General features: G+C 43.9%; 1 protein-coding gene across 3 annotated transcripts in view; it reads right to left on the bottom strand.

The window, feature by feature from the left end:
* The window catches only part of RNF128 (ring finger protein 128), a 176,286-nt gene that overhangs the window by 8,646 nt on the left and 143,421 nt on the right, over nucleotides 1–24,219 (bottom strand). For 2 of the 3 annotated variants that reach the window (XM_077485122.1, XM_077485039.1), the window contains exons 4-6: nucleotides 8,410–8,492; nucleotides 2,508–2,604; nucleotides 581–752 (exon numbers count right to left, since the gene is read on the bottom strand). In XM_077485122.1, coding sequence (XP_077341248.1) covers nucleotides 581–752; nucleotides 2,508–2,604; nucleotides 8,410–8,492 — 352 coding nt within the window. The remainder of the gene's footprint in view (nucleotides 1–580; nucleotides 753–2,507; nucleotides 2,605–8,409; nucleotides 8,493–24,219) is intronic. The other variant, XM_077485095.1, reaches the window with a different exon arrangement.

The raw sequence follows: 24,219 nt of genomic DNA, 5'->3' as shown, positions 1-24,219 counted from the left end.
ATTTGGTCCGACGGATATTTTCCGACGGAAACAGTCCGATGCAGACCACACACAGTCGGATTATCCGACAAAACGGTCCGATAGGACACATTCCGATGGATTCTCCGACTGTGTGTACAAGGGCTTAGTGGGTAACAAATACAAAACAATGTTTCTTCTTACAACCTTCAACTAGGCATTGACAATATCGCATGCTTTCTCGGCTCCTTTTTATTTGTCCCGCAGTAAACAGAATGGCCCTGATCTGGACCATGAGAGAGTGGAAAGCCGGCAAGGTCCTCGTTACTATGGAGCCCTTTTCTGTAGCAGGTATGACTGTGGTTTGACCCACGGCCAATGAATGTAAAAAGATCCAAGCGTCGGTAATAGGATCTGCTTAGGAAAGGATCAGAGCTGAAGAACTCACAGGTGAAGAGTTTTAGTAATTATGTTTTTGTGTAATGGATGAAAAAAAAAAGAAAAAGAAAAAAAAAAAAAAAGAGGTTTCTGTGTTAAATACATTAAAATATGTGCGCGGGTGTCTAAAGCTATAATTCAACCCAGAAATGTTTCAATGTGTCATTGGCAGTATTCTACATACACTTACAAATGTTTTCAGGGTCTTCTACTGGCTCATCAGCACCTCGAACAGAGGCATATCCAGATGATGCGTTATCACTGCGGGTCTCATCATCTACCTGTACAGCGCTCCTCTGCAGCTCACTGGACACAGAAGCGATCACCATAGCATTATCGGATTCGTCTTCTTCAGCCTTAAAATATACACACATTGGAGAGATTAGAATACCAAACTATGTATATGAATGCCAACTGCGTGTTATGAAAATAGGTACAATTCTGGTATGCTGATCTTTTTCACAAAAGGTGATTTTCATTACCGATTATCACATCTGAACTACATATTTTTCAAGCCAAAGCAGTTATACCAATTGAACAGTAGGAGGCAATGTTGCATTGTTAAATATGCAGTAGGTGCACTAAAGTAGTTTGTATTTAAAAAACTACTCTTCATTTACGCAGTATATCAGGTATAATTAACCACTTCAGCACTGGTAGGATTTACCCCCTTCCGGACCAGAGCATTTTTTTTTCTTTTTCCAATTCTGTACTGAATTGCCGCTTTAGCTGACAATTGCGCGGTCGTGCAACATTGTACCCAAACAAAATTTACTTATTTTCTTTTCCCACAAATAGAGCTCTCTTTTGGTGGTATTTGATCAGCTCTGCGGTTTTTATTTTTTGTGCTATAAACAAACAAAAGCGACAATTGAAAAAAACAAAATAAAAAAAAAAAACAATATTTATTACTTTTTTCTATAATAAATATCCCCCCAAAATGTAATTATATATATATATATATATATATATATATATATATATATATATATATATATATATATATATATATATATATATATATATAAATAAATAATTTCTTCCACAGTTTAGGCTAATATGTATTCTACATATTTTTGGAAAAAAAAATAAATATGTATATTAATTAGTTTGCGCAAAAGTTATAGTGTCTACAAAATAGGGGATAGATTTAGGACATTTTTAGTATTTATTTTTTTTGCTAGTAATGGCGGTGATATGAGATTTTTATATCAGGACTGCAACATTGTGGTGGACACATCGGACACTTGACATTTTGGGACCACTGACAAAGCTACAAATAGCCACTGATTACTGTATAAATGACACTGGCAGGGGAGGGGGGTTAAACACAAGGGGGCGATCAAGGGGTTAAGTGTGTCCTAGGGAGTTATTCTAACTGTAGGGGGGGGGGGATGGGCTCACTACTACATAACAGATCACTGCTCCCAATGACAGGGAGCAGTAGATCCCCGTCATGTTGCTAGGCAGAACAGGGAAATGCCTTGTTTACATAGGCCTCTCTCCACCGCAATTGCAGGCCACTGGCGAACAGAGTTCGTGGGACCCATGACGCACGACAGGCGGCAAATTTAAAAGGGACGTTCGGGTGCACCCATTTTCCTGCCTGTGCCATTCTACAGATGTACTTGTGTGTGGTGGTCGGCAAGTGGTTAAAACAATGTATTTTAAAGTAGAATGAATTTTTGTTTTCAAATATAAAAAAGTAACTTGCACGTATAAGTGTCTCCTTAAGAAATTTCTAATACTGATAACCACAGCTGGGGAATCCAATTTTCACTCTTGCAGAGAAAGTGAAAATTGGATGCGGCACAACATGAGACTCTTCAGCATCTGACACTTGTGTGCGCATCGGGTGCCTGCGCTTCATTGCTGCATCACCACTTACATAGCAGCTGGCAGGTAGAACCACAGCAGTCAATGGGAGAAGAAGGCATCCCACACCTGAAGTTTTGAATGCTATATATCCTAGCGACACTTCTATGTCTGCTAGAGAATGAAGAACGGATTTGCCAGAGGCACATATACTGTATTAGGATACATGTAAACTAACAGTGTCTTTTTAAATAGGATACAAGGCAGCTAGAAGAATTCAGGAAAATTAGACTTACCGCAATTCCCAATGATTTCAGAATATCACACTTGCACATAGGGCATGTTCTGTGCTCAAGCAGCCAGGGATCAATGCAGTTTTTATGGAAGAAGTGGCTGTGAAATATAACAAAATTGAATAGTAAGAAAAGAGGTTTGTCGGAATACAACACACTGATTTTCTACATGAAGGTAATGACGCAGGATATGTAACAATGCAGTCACTCTGGCTCTGTATTATGGGCCAAGCATGTAAGAAAAAAAAAAAAAAAAAAAAAAGCATTTTTGTAATGTTCTTCCCAGTGCCCATAAACTTTAGAATAAAATAAATAGAAATGTGCATTAGGGAATGTGCTGCTTTTAAAGAGGAAGTAAACTGGGTTTACTTCCTCTTTGTCTCCCTGCAAAGGCAAAGCATAATGGGCTACTATGCATCGCATAGTAGCCCATTATGTGTCACTTACCTGACACAGGAGCCAGCGATGTCACCGTGTTCCCCTATAGTCCGGAGCATCCATCTTCTTCCGGGTATCGCTGCTCCAGCCACTCACAGCGCCGGAGCAGCGATGACGTGACTCCTGCACATGCGCACGGGAGCTGCCACTAACGGCATATCGCTGTTAGCGCATGCGCCGTAGACAGCAGTGCCTGTCTTAGTAAATATCTCCTAAACCGTGTAGGTTTAGGAGATATTTCTTGGACCTACAGGTAAGCCTCAATCTAGGCTTACCTGTAGATCAAAGTGGTTTGTAAGGGTTTACAACCACTTTAAATTATGCTGTCTGGCCTTCAGGTCAGGCTGCAGCATTTGGACTTGTGTCAATGAGCTTTAGGCTTGTTTCGATGGCATCATTCTCACATTTTAAACCACCAGGTTCACTTTAGTAGTTTTTAGGCCACACAAACTATTTTACTGACTGAAGTAGCTGCTGTCAGCGCTGTATAAACAGTATGTAACATTAGCAACATACATTACACAGCTCTGTATTCCAGCAGCGGTACGGGGACTTTCCGTCTACTACTGGAACAAAATCAAGTCAGGCTGAGTGCTTCTCGGACATTCACAGGAAGCCTTGTATTTTTGTGAATGAATACAAGGCTTCTGCTGACTGGTCGAGGTGAACATTGTGACATTCACCAGCTTCTCCACCTCAGCCAATCAATAGAGCGATAACACCAAATTTAAAAACTCACCTGAGACCTTGTAACACTAATGAGTCACATGACACTGGGGAAGGGTAAATGGCTAATTAGGCCCAATTTGGACATTTTCACTTAGGGGTGTACTCATTTTTGTTGCCAGCGGTTTAGACATTATTGGCTGTGTGTTGAGTTATTTTGAGGGGACAACAAATGTACACTGTTATACAAGCTGTACACTCACTACTTTACATTGTAGCAAAGTATAATGTCTTCAGTGTCATCACATGAAAAGAGATTATAAAATATTTACAAAAATGTGAGGGGTGTGTGTACTTGTAAGATACTGTATGTCATTTACCATGCCTTCCTTTTTTGAATGAACAAAGTCAGTAATCCATACTAATCACTGACTCTGTTCATTCATAACTGAAGCCTATGAAACCGTTTCCTATGCTTTAGTTTGTGAATGGACAGGAGCATCTGCAGCCTTATCAGTGTCCATCTGCAGCCTTGCCCAGTGCCTTTGCAACATTTCTAGATTTAAAATTGGCGCCGACTGAGTGGAAAAGGAGCGAGTGCCGACAACATGCAGAAAGCCGAGTGTACTTCGGCTAGTCTCGGCTCCTCTCGCAATCAGTGGAGGTGGGCAGGACTGCGAGAGGATCAGAGTAAAGCCGAAGTACACAGCTTCCTGCATCTCGGCTCCTTTCTTCAAAATTAGCGGGAGATCAGCGTTTAACATGCACCCACGATTTTCCCCCGATTTTAAGGGGGGGAAAAAAAGTGTGTGTTATATGCCGATAAATACGGCACATAAAAGAAAACAAAGGCTTTGTCTGGACTCCTTCAGCAGTCCAGAGGTAATCGCGCTCAGGCAGGTCTTGAGTCAGCCTCTGTGGGGTCTTTACACCCTGATATTTCTGCTTCGATGAGAGACTGCATAACAGGGCACACCTATCCCTGACAAGTAATTTTGCATTATGTGTAGAAAATCCGGACAGAGGAAATTTACATTATTACACAAACCTATTCCTAAATGGCCCTAGGGCTGGCTTTAAGATTGGTTGGACCCCGGGCAAAACATTTTCTTGGGCCCACCATTCTGAGACATAAAAAAAATAGCAAATAGACTCAAAATCTGTTTACTGCAGCAGATCAGGCAGTGATTGCAATTGGTTGCCAGGTCACAGCCTATCATTACCGCTCTCTGAGCAGTCACGCAATCCCAAATTGAGCAAGTAAAGGGGCACATTAATGCACATACTACAGTGCCCGAGACGCTCAGAGAGGGCCAGCATAGCACACTGAGACGCTCAGAGAGGGTGGATATGCTACAAGAGATGATCAAAGACCTTTTAGCAATGCATAGCTTCACAGATAACAGCTCAGGGTTTAGGATAGCAGTCAGGAAGTCTATTGGGGAAGCACATACCTGGCCAGCCAGGCTCACCATGTGTTTGAGGTCCAGGGGAGGGGCTCCCACTCATATCTGAGCTCCTACTGCAGCCACTCCCGCCTGAGCATACTGGCTGTATGGGGCGGGGTCAGAACATCAGTGGAGCACCAAGCTCCACCCCGTCTGCTGGCTTGGGAATACAGCTCTGCCTCCCATGTCTCTGGTGTGCTCTACAGTGCTATTATTGGGGCTCCAATTTGCAGGCAGTGCAGGGCTCAAGGGGCAGCTGCTTTGGGCCCACAACAAACACTGGGCCCAGGGCAGCTGCACAGTGTTAAAGACGGCCCTGGCTGGCCCTCATAGTCCATTCTCGGAATTTTAGGGGGAGGGCATATTATTCATTAAGATGAGCATGGTCTAAAACCAACATGTAATATATTTGAGTTCACCAGTCCTTCAATATGGTGGCTGCATTCATTTTTTTCCCTTCAGCTCCCCCCCTCCACCCCCACCCTTTAATTTTATCAAATAATCCTGCCAGTAACATTTCTGCCCTAGGGTGTCAGCACTCACTGTACCATCTATGAAGAAGTGGCGAGAACTTAGGCAGGGCAGGCAAGTGACCATGGCTGCAGGTAAGTAAAATTTAAAAAAAAAAAATATTTTTATTAACCACTTGCTTACTGGGCACTTAAACACCCTTCCTGCCCAGACCAATTTTCAGCTTTCGGTGCTCTCACACTTTGAATGAAAATTACTCAGTCATGCGACACTGTACCCAAATGAATTTTTTGTCCTTTTTTCCCCACAAATAGAGCTTTCTTTTGGTGGTATTTGATCACCTCTGGGGTTTTTATTTTTTGCGCTATAAATCAAAAAAGACCGACAATTTTGAAAAAAAAAACGCATATTTCTTTGTTTGTGACAGAATTATGCAAATTATAAATTTTTCTTCATAAATTTTGGCCACAATTTATACTGCTACATATCTTTGGTAAAAATAACCCAAATTAGTGGATATTTTTTGGTCTTTGTGAAAGTTAGAGAGTCTACAAGCTGTGGTGCGAATCGCACAAAATTGATCACATCTGATGTACTGGTGGCCTATCTCACTTCTTGTGACCCGAACAAGTCAGGAAAGTACAAATACCCCCCAAATGACCCCTTTTTGGAAAGTAGACATTCCAAGGTATTTACTAAGAGGAATAGTGAGCTTTTTGATGTTGTCATTTTTTTTCCCACAATTCACTGCAAAATTAAGATTTTTAATTTTTTTAATTTTTTTCCACAAAATTGTCATTGTAATAGGTTATTTCTCTCACATGCCATGTGTATACCACAAATGACACCCCCCAAAAAAAAAATCTAACTTGTTGACTACCTATTACACTTTTGAAGGCCCTGGAGCACCAGGACAATGATGACACTTATGCGTGGCACCGATGACAGATGGCACCGATGACAGGTGGCACTAACACGTGCCACCGATGACAGGTGGCACTAACACGTGCCACCGATGACAGGTGGCACTAACACGTGCCACCGATGACAGGTGGCACTAACACGTGCCACCGATGACAGGTGGCACTAACACGTGCCACCGATGACAGGTGGCACTAACACGTGCCACTAATACGTGGCACCGATGACAGATGGCACTAATACGTGGCACCGATGGCACGTGCCACCGACGACAGATGGCACGTGCCACCGACGACAGATGGCACGTGCCACCGACGACAGATGGCACGTGCCACCGACGACAGATGGCACGTGCCACCGACGACAGATGGCACGTGCCACCGACGACAGATGGCACGTGCCACCGACGACAGATGGCACGTGCCACCGACGACAGATGGCACTAATACGTGCCACCGATGACAGATGGCACTAATACATGGCACCGATGACAGATGGCACTGATACGTGCCACTAATACATGGCACCGATGACAGATGGCACTGATACGTGCCACTAATACGTGGCACCGATGACGCGTGACACTGACGACAGATGGCACGTGACACTGACAACAGATGGCACTGATACGTGGCACTGAGGACAGATGGCACTGATACGTGGCACTGAGGACAGATGGCACTGATACGTGGCACTGAGGACAGATGGCACTGATACGTGGCACTGAGGACAGATGGCACTGATACGTGGCACTGAGGACAGATGGCACTGATACGTGGCACTGAGGACAGATGGCACTATGTGGCACTGACAGAGGGCACTTATACGTGGCACTGAGGACAGAGGGCACTTATACGTGGCACTGAGGCAGGATGGCACTGGGGCAGGGTGGCACTTTTTTTTTTTACACTTACGGCCGCTGCAGCCGTTCATCTCTCCCCTCTCACACGCTGTTTGTGTGAGGAGGGAGAGAGGCGCTGAGAGATGATCTCATATGTTTACATATGAGATCATCTCACATTGGACACGCCGATCGCGCTGTAAACGGCCGCTGTGATTGGCCGTTTACAGTGATCTGTGTTTGCCTGTCTCCGGGGGACATGGCAAACACAGAATTTCCCCGATGCGCGCCCGTGGCGGCGCGTATTGCGGAAGCAAACAACAGGACGTCCAGGGACGGCCTCCCGGACGAAAGCGCCTGCTCTATGGCCATCATTCGGCTATAGGGTGGGCGGGAAGAGGTTATTATAGCAATTAGAGCTAGGAGAAGGGATGATTTAATCCTAAAGTGGGGCTTCAAGATAAAAAAAATTATATAGACTAACTATATATAGATAGACCAACAATAATAAAATTTTATATATATATATATATATATATATATATATATATATATATATATATATATATATATATATATATATATATATATATATATATATATATATATATATATATATACACACACACATACATACACACTATATATATATATATATATATATATATATATATATATATATACACACATATACACACACACACATATATATACACACATTATAATATATATATATATATATATATATATATATATATATATATATAATTGTTTACTGTTTAGAGTATCACTAGTAGCAGAATAAGTCATTTGCATGACGAATCAAATAGAAACTTGCAATTTGGCACAGCGATTATTCAATGCACAGCATTACTCTAATCTTCCTCTTATCCAGGCAAACAAGTTACTTAGCATCAACTAAGATGAAAATAACATTTAATCTGCAGTAAAGCTCTAGAGTTTTAAAGTCTTTTGTATCAGCCATTAGAGGACGTCCGTGTGTTTTTTTTTTCTGCCGAACAACAACAGTGCTATGATAAGTTTATGCCACAGTAACACAATTTGTAAAGCTAAAAACGCTGGTTATTGAAACATGCTATTGATTGTATAAAATACTTACTTGCATGTTAAAACACGCACAACATCATTTGCTTTGTATGTTTCGATACACACAGCACAGCTATCACCATCCGGTCCAAGTACCTAGGGAACAGTTAAAATGGAGTCAGGCACTAAAAAAGAAAAAAAACACACACACACACACACACACACACGGTATTGCCAAATGGTTATAATAGGTTTAATTGTATAAAGAAAAAGGTCATGAATTATAGCCTGTTGAACAAGTTCTCCCTAAGAATTATCTTTACAAATACTTGTGTAGATACAACTGCCAGTGCCAAATTCCTGAGAGCTTATTAAACAGGACATGGAGGACGTTTAGAATAATAGGGTGAAAGGAATGATACATAAACAAAATTCTGGACTGTTAAAAATAATTTTCAATACAGTATAGATTTATTGATAGTTTATAGTTGTTTCAAAGCACTAAAGTTGTAAGCTCTTGTGAACAGGATACTAGACTTCACTAATTAGGGCCTATTCCACACTGGACACTGCACATAACTGCCATGCTTGCATGCATTTGATGCACTCCTAAATGAGTTTTCATGCAGTTTCTATACATTTTTGGGCTTGGCTTAAAAGGTGCAGGTGCGGTGCATTGGGAGCGTGGAAAATGCAGCATGCTCTACTTGCTTTCTTTTTTTTTTTTTTTAACTGTGTTAAAAACTGCAATGTGAACTATTCCCATAAGATTACCTCGATTTTGGTCTGTCTAGGCCAGGGGTCTTCAAACTATGGCCCTCCAGTTGTTCAGGAACTACAATTCCCATCATGACTAGCCATATCTGTGAATGTCAGAGTTTTACAATGCCTCATGGGATATGTAGTTCCTCAACAGCTGGAGGGCCGTAGTTTGGAGATCCCTGGTCTAGGCAGTTGGAGTGCAGTTCAAAATGCATCCAGCTGCAGCCAACTGTGTTAGCTAGGACCGCATTCCCACCAGATGCAGTGGGATGCATTTTTGACTACACTCCAACTGCATAGACAGGCTATCATAGGGGCATAGTTCACATTATTGAAGTACAGTGCAGTGGGAAAAAATAAAAGTACAGCACAGAATTCAGAAAGGTTTAAGAGCGTATGATCTAATAATCCCTTAGGCTTGATTCACATCTATGCATTTTTAGTGCTTTTTGATGATTTGCACTACAGTCCATTTAACATGGTTTCCTATGGAACACGTTCTGTAGTGCAGATCTGCAAAGTGCAAAAAGCACTAAAAATGCATAGGTGTGAATCCAGCCTTAGGGCAGATCTTTTACTAATCTCCCAGGTGTCAAAAAGATTGAAGGGAAAATACCAATGGAGCCTCAAAAAAATAAAAATAAAGTTATGCCGTGTACACACGACCAGAGTTCTGGACAGAGTTCTGGACAGAGTTCTGGACAGAGTTCTGGACAGAGTTCTGGACAGAGTTCTGGACAGAGTTCTGGACAGAGTTCTGGACAGAGTTCTGGACAGAGTTCTGGACAGAGTTCTGGACAGAGTTCTGGACAGAGTTCTGACGGACTTTCCGAATGAGCGGACTTGGCCACACACAATCACACCAAACTCCGACGGATTCGAACGTGATGACGTACGACTGGACTCGAATAAGGAAGTTCATAGCCAGTAGCCAATAGCTGCCCTAGCGTCGGTTTTAGTCCGTCGGAATAGCATACACACGAGCGAATTTTTCGGTAGGAACTGGGTCCGGCGGAGTTCCGTCGGAAAAATTTGAAACATGTTCCATTTTCTAAAGTCTGTCAGACTTTTGCGAATCAAAAGTCCGTTGCAGCCCACACACGATCAAAAAAGTCTGCCGGAATCATTCCGTCAGACTTTGGATGTTGAAAAGTCCGCTCGTGTGTACGGGGCTTTACACTTTTCCACATTATACAAAACCAAAACAAAATTTAGAGTTATAGTTAGGCTTTAATAGTAATAATATAGTATAGAATAACACTGCAGGAACTAAAAAAAATTAAAATAAAAAATAAAAATAGGCTCTTACTGGACTTTTCCTTTAACATAATAAAAGAGCTGCTGATTATCTGGTTTTTTAGGTGATCGGGTTTTCGGTTATTACGGTTCACAGAACAGCAATGAGATATTACCAAACAATAATAAAAATGAAGGCTTCATCAATAATCTGATGAAACAGCATTATCTCGATGGGTAAAGTTTTTCATGCAGCATGTGAACAGGTCTGCAAGTCTTGAACAACAAGTGTCCCTTTGTGAATTGAAGAGATGGAAATCGCTCCAGGGATCTATTGCTGAGGTCATACAGGAGGAAAGCTGACAAACGGAGAGGCACTTTTCCTGCTGTGACTCACAGGTCTGCTCCCTCTAGAAAAGAACTGTTTACAATGAACTTCAGGGTCATAAAAAAAAAAAAAAAAAATGTACTTATTTTAATAAAAAAAAAACTCTTGCAGGTTTGCATTAAAGTGATTGTAAATCCTTAGACCCCTTTCACACTAGGGTACTTTGCAGGCGCTACAGCACTAAAAATAGCGCCTGCAAAGTGCCTTGGAAGTGCTCCTCACACTCCAGTGTGAAAATCCGAGGGCTTTCACACTGGAGAGGTGCACTGGCAGGATGGTAAAAAAAAAAAAAAAAAAAAAAAAAGTCCTGCTAGCAGCATCTTTGGAGCGGTGAAGGAGCGGTGTGTATACTGCTCCTGCCCATTGAAATTAATGGGACAGCGTGGTTTTAACCCTACTGCTAGGGGCCGAATACCGCCGCTAAAACGACGGTAAATCAGCGCCTGCACTGCCCCAGTGTGAAAGGGGCCTAACATGTATACCCAGTGAAGTGGCTGTAAAAGATACACAAAAGGAGAGGTGCCTCTGGGTGTAGATTTAAAAACAGTTTTAATCACATAAAGTTAAAAAAAACTCACATTTCAAAGGTTAAGAAAGTGCGATGGATAAAAAAATCCAGGGAGTGGGAGTCATCAGATCAGTCTGCGCATCCTGCCAGCTGAGACACTGGAAGCGGTCAAACCCAAGAAGCTGCTGTGGATAGAGCAGGTGGAGGAACACCGGCGGAGGATGACGACGTCACTGGCATGCTGCGACCGGTTTCGTGAGCGTACGGGCTGAGATAGTGAGTCAGCCACGCTCCTTCATGAAGCCTGTGTTCCTCCACTTGCTCTATCCACAGCAGCTTCTTGGGTTTGACCGCTTCCAGTGTCTCAGCTGGCAGGATGTGCAGACTGATCTGATGACTCCCACTCCCTGGATTGTTTTACCCATCGCACTTTAACTTTGAAATGTGAGTTTAACTTTATGTGATTAAAACTGTTTTTAAAGTGGAAGTAAATCCATGGATTGAGGCTGGGTTCACACTGCAGCGGTGACGAGAATCGGATGCGATTCGCACCGCACTGCAAATCACATCCGATCTCTTGTGCGATGCGAGTTCAGCCATACAGATAGTATGGCTGAATTCGCATCGCATCCGGCCCAAACTCGCACGGGACCCTTTTTTTGGTCCGCAGCAGAATCGGGTCGCATGTGTGTTCACACCATGCGATCCAATTCCTGTCCGAGTTTGCAGATTGCACTGCGATATACGAACTGATCTGGTGGCGTCATTAACTTTTCACCGACACTCCCAGCCGTTCGCATAGGGCAGTGTGAACTGCCGCAGGGAGGCATGCGATGCGGGAACCTGCAGCGGATTCGCAGCGTTCCCGCATCGCAGCAATGTGAACCCAGCCTAAAACAGTAGAAAAAAAAAAAAAAAAAAAGGCATGCCGGGAATGCTAACTGCACATTGGCTGTGCTCTCAGCCAAACTATCAAACCATCCAATGGCTGGTGTCATAACGAATCACATGTGCAGCACCATAGCAGTTGAGGATTAAACAGAGGAAAAGATGGCAGCTTCCTTGGCTGAAAACGAAAGGGGAGTTTACTTCCACTTCAAATCTACACCCAGAGGCGCCTCTCCTTTTGTGTATCTTTTACAGTTTGGGGCTGCCCTGTGTCTCCTTTGGGGCTGCCCTGTGTGTATGAACTCCCTGTCATCGGATCCTCATCTCTGACTATAATCCTTTATGGACACTTTATATTATATGGACTCTGTTTGCTTAAACAGCATGTGTATATAGTCTCAGGCTACCTGCTCTGTGTGTGTAAAAAATCCTTAGTGATCTGGTTTACTGCGCATTTACTTGTATACCCAGTGAAGTGACTGGCCTCACACACAGAGTTAAAACATATACCTCCTACATAAGCCGTCTTCTCTTCTCTACATCCATTCAAAGTACAGAACCTTTAAAGTTTGTCCGAGAGTTCAGAAAAAAGGGGGCTGAAACTACACTCTGCAGAGCTCAGCGATTTGACCTCTGAGAGACGATTGGAGGGGAGGCAAGGGGACAACCCCACCTTTCACAGCTCACAGGAGCAGAGCTGAGGCTGTCTATCAGCTGGAGTTCCCTCCCCGTCACCATTTTTCTCTTGTCGGGAAAACTTGTCGGGAAAACTTGTCGGGAAAACTTGTCGGGAAAACTTGTCGGGAAAACTTGGAAAACGAAAACTTGGAAAACGAAAACTTGGAAAACGAAAACTTGGAAAACGAAAACTTGGAAAACGAAAACTTGGAAAACGAAAACTTGGAAAACGAAAACTTGTCGTCAGGAGCGATTCATGCCGATAGAGAAACAGACAGAAATGACATTTAGTGCTCTTAATTGAGACAAGTACACACTATAGAGAGATATGCTTTGCTCATATTTCATGGCTGATGTTTACAACCACTTTAAACAATTAGGTTACAAGTACACAGCCATACAGGGGCTGTACAGCATGCAGGGCGCACTGCCTTCACGTACAACTGCCCATTGAGATGCATTAGAACAGAAGGTTGTATGTGGTCGTGCAGTGAGGATTGCATAATGCACCCGCATGGGCACCGACGTATATGGCAAATGCACACCATCTGCGAGTGGTTAAATACATCCAGGGCTGATGCTGGGAGGAAGGGGGGGGGCAGGCCATACAGATTTAGGGGGCCTGGGCCACAACCAGGGCTGTAGGATCGTGTCCCAGCTAATTAGTGGCAGAACAAGTTCCAGCACTGAGCTTCTGCAACTGGCCTGCCAGGGGATTGCTAGTGTGGGCACCCGGGACACCTACCCCACAAGTAGGGTTGCCACATCATCCCTTTAATCCAGGACACTTATTAATTACACAGGTTCTGAGGCTGATTTAATGCAGATAAGACACCAAGTTTAATTACCACCTTAAACAGCCACATGACCTGTATAATTAATGTGTGTCCTGGATTAAAAGGATGATGTGGCAACCCTACCCACGAGGTGCTCGGGGTCCCATGCGCGCTGATCGCCCATCTGTGGCAGGGTGGCAGTCGACCAACAATCGTCTCTCCCTTCTGACAGCCTGCATGGCTCACGGAAGAGAATTCTCCCAACCCCCCCCCCCCCCCCCCTTGGAGTTGGCTCCGATGTTCTTATGCACACAGATAGGGGGGAGGAGGGAGATGGTACTGCTAGACCGACGCTGAGGTATGTGTGTGGGCCGATTCTGGGGGAATGAGACGCCCAGTGGGTGGGCCATGGGGGAACGTTGGAGGTCAGGCCTGGTGGAGGGGCCCAGGCCTAAAGCTGTGTAAGGGGCCACAAAATTTCTGATGGCTGCCCTCCATACATTAGTGCACATGCAGACTCTTTACACAGCCCTCTCATGAGGCTGTATGCGGCAGCACTGGGTCCTGGAAACGTCATTGCGCTGGCTCTGCAAGCCTAAACTGTACGTAGACCCAAAATCTTTTTTTTGGTATGTTTGGCAACATGGTCTTACTGTATACAGTTTTCCTATGCAAATCATGTTTTTTGTGACTTTTTTGCAAACATTTTTAATACCCATTTTTATATTGTAGGCAAACGTTTGTAGGTGTCTTATGCATTTGTTTTCGCCTGTGTCAAAAAAATTACATAACATTTTTAGACAACATTACCATGCGTTGTGTAATAGACCCAACTAAATGCTGTGACAGAGGGGACAAGTTACAAAAACACATTTGTACTTTGCATCTACAGTATAGTTTTATTACCTTAGTGAACTAGAAAGATTGCAATTTTTCTGCTTTGTACTTTTTTTGCATTGGAAATACATAATAAATTTAAAAAGATTTTGGAATTAATACTTCTACAGCTAAAATTATGGAAATTGTTTAGGTCCATATAGGGCAAGTAACTGCGATTTATAGTGCTTAAAAGCTGAACTCTGGTCACCTTACAGCAAAACTAAACCCTCAATCAACATTCCCCATTTTAAATCCTTATGCTGTTAGCCTTAGTAAATAAATAGACAGAAAGGTATAATATAATATAATATATTTACTTGTGGGCAGTGGGATTCCAGGAAGTAAATGTTACATGATTCATTGGTCTTAAGGCTGGGTTCACACTGCTGCGATGCGGGAACACTGCGAATCCACTGCGGGTTCCCGCATCGCATGCCTCCTGGCGGCAGTTCACACTGCCCTATGCGAACTGCTGGGAGTGTCAGTTAAAAGTTAATGACACCTCCAAATCAGTTTGCATATCGCAGTGCGATCTGCAAACTCGGACAGGAATCGGATCGCATGGTGTTTACACCCATGCGATCCGATTCTGCTGCGGACTAAAAAAAGGATCCTGTACGAATTTGGGCCGGATGCGAATTCAGCCATACTATCTATATGGCTGAAATCGCATCGCACAGAGATCGCATGTGATTTGCACAGCAGTGCGAATCACATCCGATCATGGACATCGCAGCAGTGTGAACCTAGCCTTACTCAGGTTGGTCACAACTAGAAATGCTAGGGAATGTTTTTCAAGTGATTTCTCAAGAAAATAACAAAAATGGACACATGGATGGATGGTGAGGAGGTAACATATCTCCTCACCACTTGTCAGGCACACTCAGATCACATTTCCGAGGAGCAGCAGTGCCTGCTACACTTGTGAATGAGCCCTTCATTACATTTGGCACCCCTAGGCCTTGTTAAAGTTTAGGGGTTGTTAAAACCCTGCAATTGATTTGCAGTTTTACCGCCCCAATCCCTACCCCCTTTAGCTGCTGAGGTAGTACACATAACGCAGCAGGAATTAAACCCCCTGTTGCTTTTGGTAGGTGCTACTGCCTGCCAAATGTGACCCATTCAAGTAAAACAACAAAGTCTTGTGGGATTTTTTTTGTTCAAAAATAACAAACATGTTATCTTATACTTGCCTGTTCTGTGTAATACTTTTGCACAAAGCAGGCTAGATCCTCCGCTTCTCGGGTTCCTCACCGGCGCTCCTGACCCCTCCCTCCTGCTGAGTGGCCCCAGAGCAAGCAGCTCCATTCAGACACGGGGCCCTGACTCAACCCCACCCTCTCTCTCCCCTCATTGGCTCACTGACTTTGACAGCAGCTGTGTCTCAGCCAATCAGGAGGGAGAGTCCCGGACAGCAAAGGCTCTTGTGCAACATCGCTGGACCAGAATGGAGTTCATTTAAATATTAGGGGGGCTGAAGCACAAAGTTTTTTTTTTTTATCTTACTGCATAGAATGCATTACGATATAAAAAACCTAATGCCTTTAGAACCACATGAAGTCTATGACTAAGTGCAGCAAACCACCAAAGGTTGATTGAATTATCCTCTTCAATGGAGAGTTGAGGTCAAGATACAAGCCTTATGTTGAAACAGAGTAACCTGAACAATGGTGCCACTTTACATGAAACCAACGGACAATGGTCAAATTAGTGTTTTGAGATCCAGATAGCAAAGCCTTTGATTAAAAGGAAAGCTAGGGTAAATAACCCCGTTGTTTCAAAGGGTGAGATTTTCTCCTTCGTAAGAACCTAGTTGTAGCAGATGATATTTGGGACCAAAATGTCACACGCTTTGTAAATTTAGTTTTTGCCTCAGGACCTTACAGTACTGAGGGTTAATTTTGTAGGTAAGACTTAACATTAGTCTGGCCAGGCCATGATTGATGTTCTGCCTAGTCATGTGAACGTTGAGGTGCACATGACAGGCAAGAACCAGGTTTGGTTGGATGTTTTGGTATGGCCCTCTCAGAGCCAATCAGCAGGAGTGCCAGACCCGCTGAGGAGTCTGGGAGGGGGTACTTAAGCAGGTGTGGGTCATGTGTTCGGGGTTCCAGAGTTGTTCGAGAGACCCGTGTGATCTGTTCTGGTTCCAGGACTGGGGTAGCCCTGTGAAGGGTCCCGGTCACGGGGTGTTTGACATCCCGCAGCATGTTCCCGTCAGTGGCCCCTGTTAGACCCGACTGGTCTAAGGTAGGGATCCGTCTGTTCCCGAGTCTCGGAACCTGCCAGTCCGAGGGGCCGTAACTGAGGGAGGATTCAGAGTGTCCGCGCGTGCTCTCAGCTTGGGGGGGGGGCACCACAGCTCGTGCAAGTGACCGGGGGAGGACTCGGAGGAGGGCTGACAAGTGGCATCCCGAGAAGTGCCTGGTTACAGAGTTGGGAAGGACATTGACGAATCCACAGTTTTCCAGTACCTCAAAAGGAAGCAGGAAACGTTCCAGGTACAGTCGGAAAAAAGGTTCCTGTTTATCTTCGGTTGATTGTTCAAGTTTGAGTCAAAGTGCTGACTGCCATGACCTCTGGCTAGAGGTCTGTTCTGCCTTGAAGTACCCAGGTGCGAGTGGCTACTCTCTGATTGGAAATAGAGACTTTGTTAAATCTGCAGTTCAAGGTAACCAAGTTCTTCACCCGTGCCCTCTGTTCCCAAAGAGACTGTGTTTTGTGAGAGTTCTACTTGAAAATAAAACCTTTTTAAAGGACTATCTGTGTCAGCGCACAAGTTGTTTGGTATCAACCCTGGGAACCCCTAGATGCGGAAGAGCAGGCTAGGAGAAGGTAATCGGTAAGCCCATTCAGTCAAGGCTGCACTGCAACGGGTTATGGCCGCTACATAGTGTGGAGCTTTTCCCTAGACAATGGCAGAAGACACCCAGTTAATTATACACCAGTCACAAGTTGAAACAGAACTAAGTCTCTCTCTCTCTGTAATATGTTAAATTACAATGTTGCAACTCATTTTGTAAAAATCATTGTGTACTGTTGTCATCCAAGTATTTGACAAGAATTTGGCACCAGTCTGTTACGTTAAAAGGTGAAGTTTAATTCCATAAATCTCCGTCAATCTCAATATATTTGGTTAGGTAGAGATTTTTTATAGCCAGAAAGGTACACGAGATGGGGGACCGCAAATGACAGGGAAAAAGGTCACCCATATTAACATGAAACATGTTAAAACACATTTCATAATAGCATTTACCATGATCAGAGATGGGCGGGTGGGAATCAGGGCAGTTACCTCCCATGTTTGAACCAACCAATCATGAGAGGGTAAACATGAAGTGAGGGAGGTAACCATCCAAGAATTTGCACCATACAAAAAGGAGACACGCATGATTGAGAGGGAAGACCACAGACCCACACGCTGGCATACACCCTCTGGACGAACACAAATTTGGTAATAAGCGACCACTCCCCATCTCGCTGGACATTGCTGCTAGGACAAATCAAATATAAATCCTTTCCTTTAAACAGTGGTGAGATACTGACCTTATAATTATTGATAATATTTTTCTCTTCCCAAAATCATAGGAATCGTATCTTACATGTTATCTTATCCAATACTGTGTGAAGGGTAGTTTAGGATTTAATAATTGTCTCACGTTATTGGCCTTGTGTGTTTAAGCCGTTTGTGGGTGAAATTAAGAGCAAACTGTATTACAACAAATTTGGCTACTGTGGTCTCATGGAAATTATCGCCCCATTCAATCTGGCAGCTCTATTAAATTAATACGCCCTTCAAATTGAGAATATCCATCTGTCGGCTCCGCTAAACATACATTTTATTCCTTCCGGCCGGAGAAATTAAGGCGGCTTGTTTTCCAGAGCAACAAGAGATATTGTGTTTTTAAACTTAAGGCGTGATTACCGCAAATCTTTTTAACAGTCCTTTGGGCTACCCTTGGGTTATTTGTCAAATATGGAAAATCGTTTTGTTGCCATGTTGATGTCTTTGGTAGGGTGTATGAAATATGAATCACCGGAAAATCCAGTTCTGTAAGAAGTTCTATAATTATACTTGTAAATTAATAAAAATTATTTACTTATTAATTTCATCGGGAAATATTTATACGTTGGTAAGAATTCCTCATAGATTAACAAACTCAGGAAATTGTGGTATGTTACTGATTGTCGGAACAAAGTTCACATTTTTTACCGTAAGGTTAGAAGCACTACATAAAACCCTTAAAATGTATGCAATTCAAAATTCCCCATGTGCATCATTAAGATTACATACCACACTCACAACAATATACACACTTAAAGCCTACATTTAGCCCAAAAAAAAAAAAAAAAACACAACAGCAACCACACAGCACAAGGGACATTACTTACCCTCAGTGAAAGGTGTGCCTTTTACTGCTTTTGTCCTTTCTTCCTGCTCTAAGCCCTTGTACACACGGTGATTGTGTCCGACGGATTGTGTCCGACACTGTTGCATACACACGGTCGGACCAAATTGTCGGAAAATCCAATAGTTCAGAATGTGATGACGTTATTTCGTTACGACGGGACTACGTTCGTGCTAGTAGCCAATAGCTTTGGTGTAGGAATTTGATCTGAGCATGTGTGGCACTTTATCCGATCGGAATTCTCTACACATGATCGGACAAGGTCCAATCGGACCAGTTTGTCGGAAAATATTTCCAACAAGTTGGAAAATTGGGTCCGACGGATATTCCGATGGAAACAGTCCGATTATCCGACAAAACGGTCTGATAGGACACATTCCGTCGGAATCTCCAACCGTGTGTACAAGGGGCTAATGCTATTCCCCTCTGCAATCTTCCAGTGAATGATGGGGGGGGGGGGTGGTTAAAAGAACTAAGGGGCTGCGATAGGCACTATGCCTGTCCTCTCCACCCAGCTGCTTCATTCATAGCAGCTGAACTACAATTATGATCCTTGAAAGAAGGGGGGGTGGATGATTAAAAGATCAACCCCTCCATTCATGACCCGGTCATGGAGCGGTCGTACGGCTTCTATGAATGGAGCAGCTGCCCAGAAATGAAGGGCATGGTTGAGAACGCTTTTGTGCCTGTCACAAAACAAACACTTAGTTCCAATAACCCCTGCTCCCCCGGAAGAGAGGGGGGCATCGGAGGAAAAAGATTTTGGCCACAGCAGCACAAGGCACACATCTCATTGAAGGCAAGTAATGTCCTTTGTGACGATTTGTTTTAGGCAAACATAGGCTTTAAGCTAAAAGTCGATTCTTTAATAACAAATCTGCTAGCAGGTAGGGTCTTTTGGTAGTAGAAAATTTCATTCTCTTCTGCAAAAATAAAAAAAATTGAGCGGTTGAGAGGTTTAAATCAGCACAGTGACTGTGGCGCATGAAAAGTACACAGTTGGGTGCAGAGATAATTTAACTACAGCACACATGTGCAGGGGTTACATAATCAATTCCTGCCCAGTGGGGGAAGCAAGACAGGGCAGAACTAGAAGGAAAGATGGGCATGGCACTGGCAGGGACAATGTGGCTGTGGGGAGCTCAGATATTACTGGAGGATGCCTGTACCTGTAGAATATGGCAAATACTTGCACTGTTTAATTTCACTTTAATATCCAAAACAAGCCACTCAAAAAAAAAAAACAAAAAAAACACACCACAAACAAACCACAAACAAACCACAAACAAACCACAAACAAACCACAAACAAACCACAAACAAACCACAAACAAACCACAAACAAACCACAAACAAACCACAAACAAAAACAGCTTTGACACCCGTTGGAAAGGCCATTTGCCTAGCTTTTACATTGACCTTGGCTTCACAACTTTGTCTGAACTAGGCAGTAGATCAAAAGTGTCAGAGAAAAGTCAGGAAATCTTTATCTGCATACTTATTCCAAGTCACTATCTCAAAAGATTGAAATAAGTGTGTGACTTGCATGACAGCCAGGCAACCAGCATTTACAGAAGGAAGGGTCAGAAATGGGAGATTCTGTATTTCATTGATGACCTACAGCAATTCCTTTAATCTTAATCTAACAAGTAATTCTCATGAGTAAGGCCCCTTTCACACTAACGTCCCGTTCAGGCCCGCCTGTCAGTTTTTCAGGCGGACCTGAACGGGTGCTCCATAGAGCTCTATGGAGCGTCGGATGTCAGCGGTGACATGTCCGCTGACATCCGACCCGCTCCGATCCGAAAAAGTGTGACGGAGGAAAAAGCTATTTTTCCATCCGTCTGCGGATCGGATCGGATGACGACGGGCACTGCGGTCCGTCGTCATCCGATCTCCCATAGGGGAGAGCGCGCTGTGACAGGTCCGTCCCTGCACAGTGTGCGGAGACAGACCTGTCATCTCCCTGCTCAGCGGGGATCGGCGGAGTGATCCCCGCTGAGCAAACGGACATCCACGGGGCGGATCAGAACTGATCCGCCCCGTGTGAAAGGACCCTAAAGCTTAACTCCATACTGGTCTAAAAGAGACACACATTTAGGGCTGGCCCAAGACATTGTACTGCCTGGGTCCAGGAATGAAATGTCGCTGCCCCCCCTCCCCCCCCCAAAAAAAAACAAAAAAAAAAAAAACACGCCCACCAAAAGGCCCCTACATCCATTATTTTAGATCATGGTTATTAAAACTAAAATCAGGATTTTTCTACAGCTTACCTGCAAAATCATTTTCTTTGAGCACATCATGGGACACAGAGCAGCCATAACTGGGTTATTACACCACCTATAGGTGAATGGACACTGGCAAACCAAAAAAGACAGGAATTCCTCCCATATATAACCCCTCCTACACAGGAAGTACCTCAGTTTTGTAGCAAGCAATAAACTTCCAAAACAAGAGGGGAGGGATCTTTGTGTCCCATGATATACTCCAGAAAAGGATTTTATAGGTAGAAAAAAAAAATCCTAATTTCTTTATTGTACATCACGGGACACAGAGCAGCCATAATAGCCAACTGGGATGTCTCCAAGCAATGCTTTTGGAGGTGAAGGAACCCATTATGACCAAAGAAACACCATCAGAATCCCAGGATTTATATTGCTACCTGCAGTACACTGCATCCAAATGCAGCATCCTCCTGAGTCCTAACATTCACCTGATAAAACCTAGTGAATGTATGCACTGTAGACCAAGTAGAAGCCTTGCAAATCTGAGCCATCGATGCTTGATGATGAACTGCCCACGAAGCACTCTCTCCTGGTGGAGATCCCCCTAATGGAAAAGGTCGGGCCTTATCCCTTAATCCATACGCCTGAACAATCACTTGGCGGATCCATTGGGAAATATTTGACTTAGATGCTGCCTATCACATCTTGGGACCTTCTGGCAATACAGACAGATCATCAGTCTTCCGCAGCTGAGCCGACATTCTCAGATAGACCCCGATAGCCCATACTACATCAAGAGTGAAATAATTTCTCCTCTGCAGGCTGTGGGTTCGTAAAAAAGGAAGGCAGAAGGATATCCTGATTTAGATGAAAACTGGACACTACCTTGAACAAAAATTCTGCTCGTGGCTGAAAAACTGCCCTATCCTGGTGCAAGATCAATTAAGATTCTTTATAGGACAGAGTCGCCAACTCCGACACCCTCCTGGCTGACGTCACTGGCAACAAGAAAACTATTTTTCTTGTCAAGAGGACCAGAGGAATCTGCTGGATATGCTCAAAAGGATGCTTCTGTAAAACCCCCAGGACTAAAATTTACATCCCAAGGGCACAGAGGTGGCCTGGCCGGTGGAAGCACACAAATCATCCCCTGTACAAAACATTCGTACTAAGGAGTGAGAAAAAAAAGGCCTCTGAAAAAAAAAAAAAAAAAAAAAAAAAAAAAGATTGCCAAGGCCAAAATTTGACCCTTAAAATTGTACTTAAGGCCAGATTCATTTCCACTCATTTTTGCAGAAAAGCCAGAACTCTCCCAATGACATAGCTATGGGGTGCCACCTTCTGGCCTTACACCAGGTAATATAGGATTTCCAGACTCTATAGTAGATATTCCTTGAGACTGGCTTTCTAGCATTTAACATGGTAGACAATACTGACCCAGAAATGCCCCGGTCTTTTAAGATCCTGGTTTCAACAGCCAAACCATTAAATTTAGACACCGTAAAGCAGGGTGGAATATTGGACCCTGCGAGAGCATATCCGGACAGAGTGGAAGAACACAGGGGTTCCCCAATGCCAGTCTTACCAGTCTATGCATATCAAGTCCTTCTGGGCCAGGCTGGGGCTACTAGGATCACTGCTTTCTCTCTTCCTGGATCCTGCATAGTAGCCTTGGCAACAGTCAGATTGGAGGGAAGGCATATATCAGGGAAACTGAACCTATGGAATCATCAAGGCATCTGCCCCTAATGAAAGTGGGTCCCTGGTTCTAGACACAAAACAGTCTAGTTTCCTGTTGAACCTGGACGCCATCAGGTCTACATCTAGAACCCCCTATCGGTGGCATATCAATGCAAAGTTCTCAGGATTTAGGGACCACTCCTCTGGAAACATTTGCTGGCGACTCAGAAAATCTGCCGGCCAATTCCTCACTCCCGGAATAAACACTGCTGATAGGGATGGAACAAATCTTTCTGCCCAGGTCAGCATGTGAGCCACTTCCTTCTTGGCTGTCTGACTCCTGGTGCCTCCCTGGTGATTAATGTATGCCAGCCGTGGCATTGTCTGACTGGACCCTCACCGGACATCCCTGTAGTCTGAAAGTCCAGAAGCTTAGTGCCAAGCAAGCTGCCCGAATCTCCAGAATGTTGATGGGCAAGTTCCTCTCCCTCCAGAACCACGGCCTCCTCTAGGACCTCTCCCCATCTAGAGACTGGCATCTGTTGTCACCACCCTCCAGACCACAGGCAAAAAACACTTTCCCTTTACCAGATTCTTGGTTATCCACCAACAGACTGACGCACCTTCAGCCGAATCGACACGTGCCAGTCCAGAGACCGGACAGTCTTGTTCTAGACAGACAGAATGTTGTTCTGTAGTGGTCTGGAGTGGAATTGTGCATAAGGGACTGCTTTGGGAAGGGGGGGGGGAAGCCTCTGGAATTCCATTTTGTACCCCTGAGACACCGTAGAAATAACACACTTGTCTTGGATCACTTCTTCCCAAGCGTTTGAGAACTCTAATAGCCTCCCCCCACATGCGTGAGTTGCGGCAACCTATCATAAAGGAGGGCTCGGGGGCCAGCTTTAGGGGGTCCCAGGAACTAGGGTTTTCTGCCCTTGAGGCTTTCCTCTAGACCCGGATGGCCGAGGCCACCAAAACTGCCTGAAATTAGAAGTGCTAGGTACTGAAGCACTAGACACCTTAAAAAGGAAGGTTGTCTGCTCCTCCTCTTAACTGGCAGAAGTGCACTTTTACCCCCTTAAATGTTCTGAATATATTTATCCAGATCTACTCCAAATAGCCACTCCCTGTGAAAGGGGAAACCAGCTAATAAAACTTTTGCAGGGAAAATTATGCAGACCAGTTTAACCAAAGAATCCTGAACACATGCATTAATAGCAGGGCCAACCGGGTCACCTGCTGTATGTAATCTTTAAGAGCATCTACTGAGAAACATAAGGCACGAGGTAACTCTTCAGCAGATACCCCCTGATCAGAGACAGTCTTAGCTACCCGCTTTACCTGGTCCTTTAAAGGACTGATGGATACCAATAACTGCCACTGCCGGTTGTGCAGCAGACCCAGAAATAAAAAGACTCCAATTTCTGATCTGCTGGATCTTTAAACACCTGG

Source organism: Lithobates pipiens, unplaced genomic scaffold (assembly GCF_037356315.1).
Source record: "Lithobates pipiens isolate NorthernLeopardFrog02 unplaced genomic scaffold, aLitPip1_a1.2 Scaffold_1, whole genome shotgun sequence".
In the NCBI taxonomy this organism is placed as follows: domain Eukaryota; kingdom Metazoa; phylum Chordata; class Amphibia; order Anura; family Ranidae; genus Lithobates; species Lithobates pipiens.
Note: the sequence above shows the minus strand (reverse complement) of the source record. Positions and strands in the feature narration are given on the sequence as shown.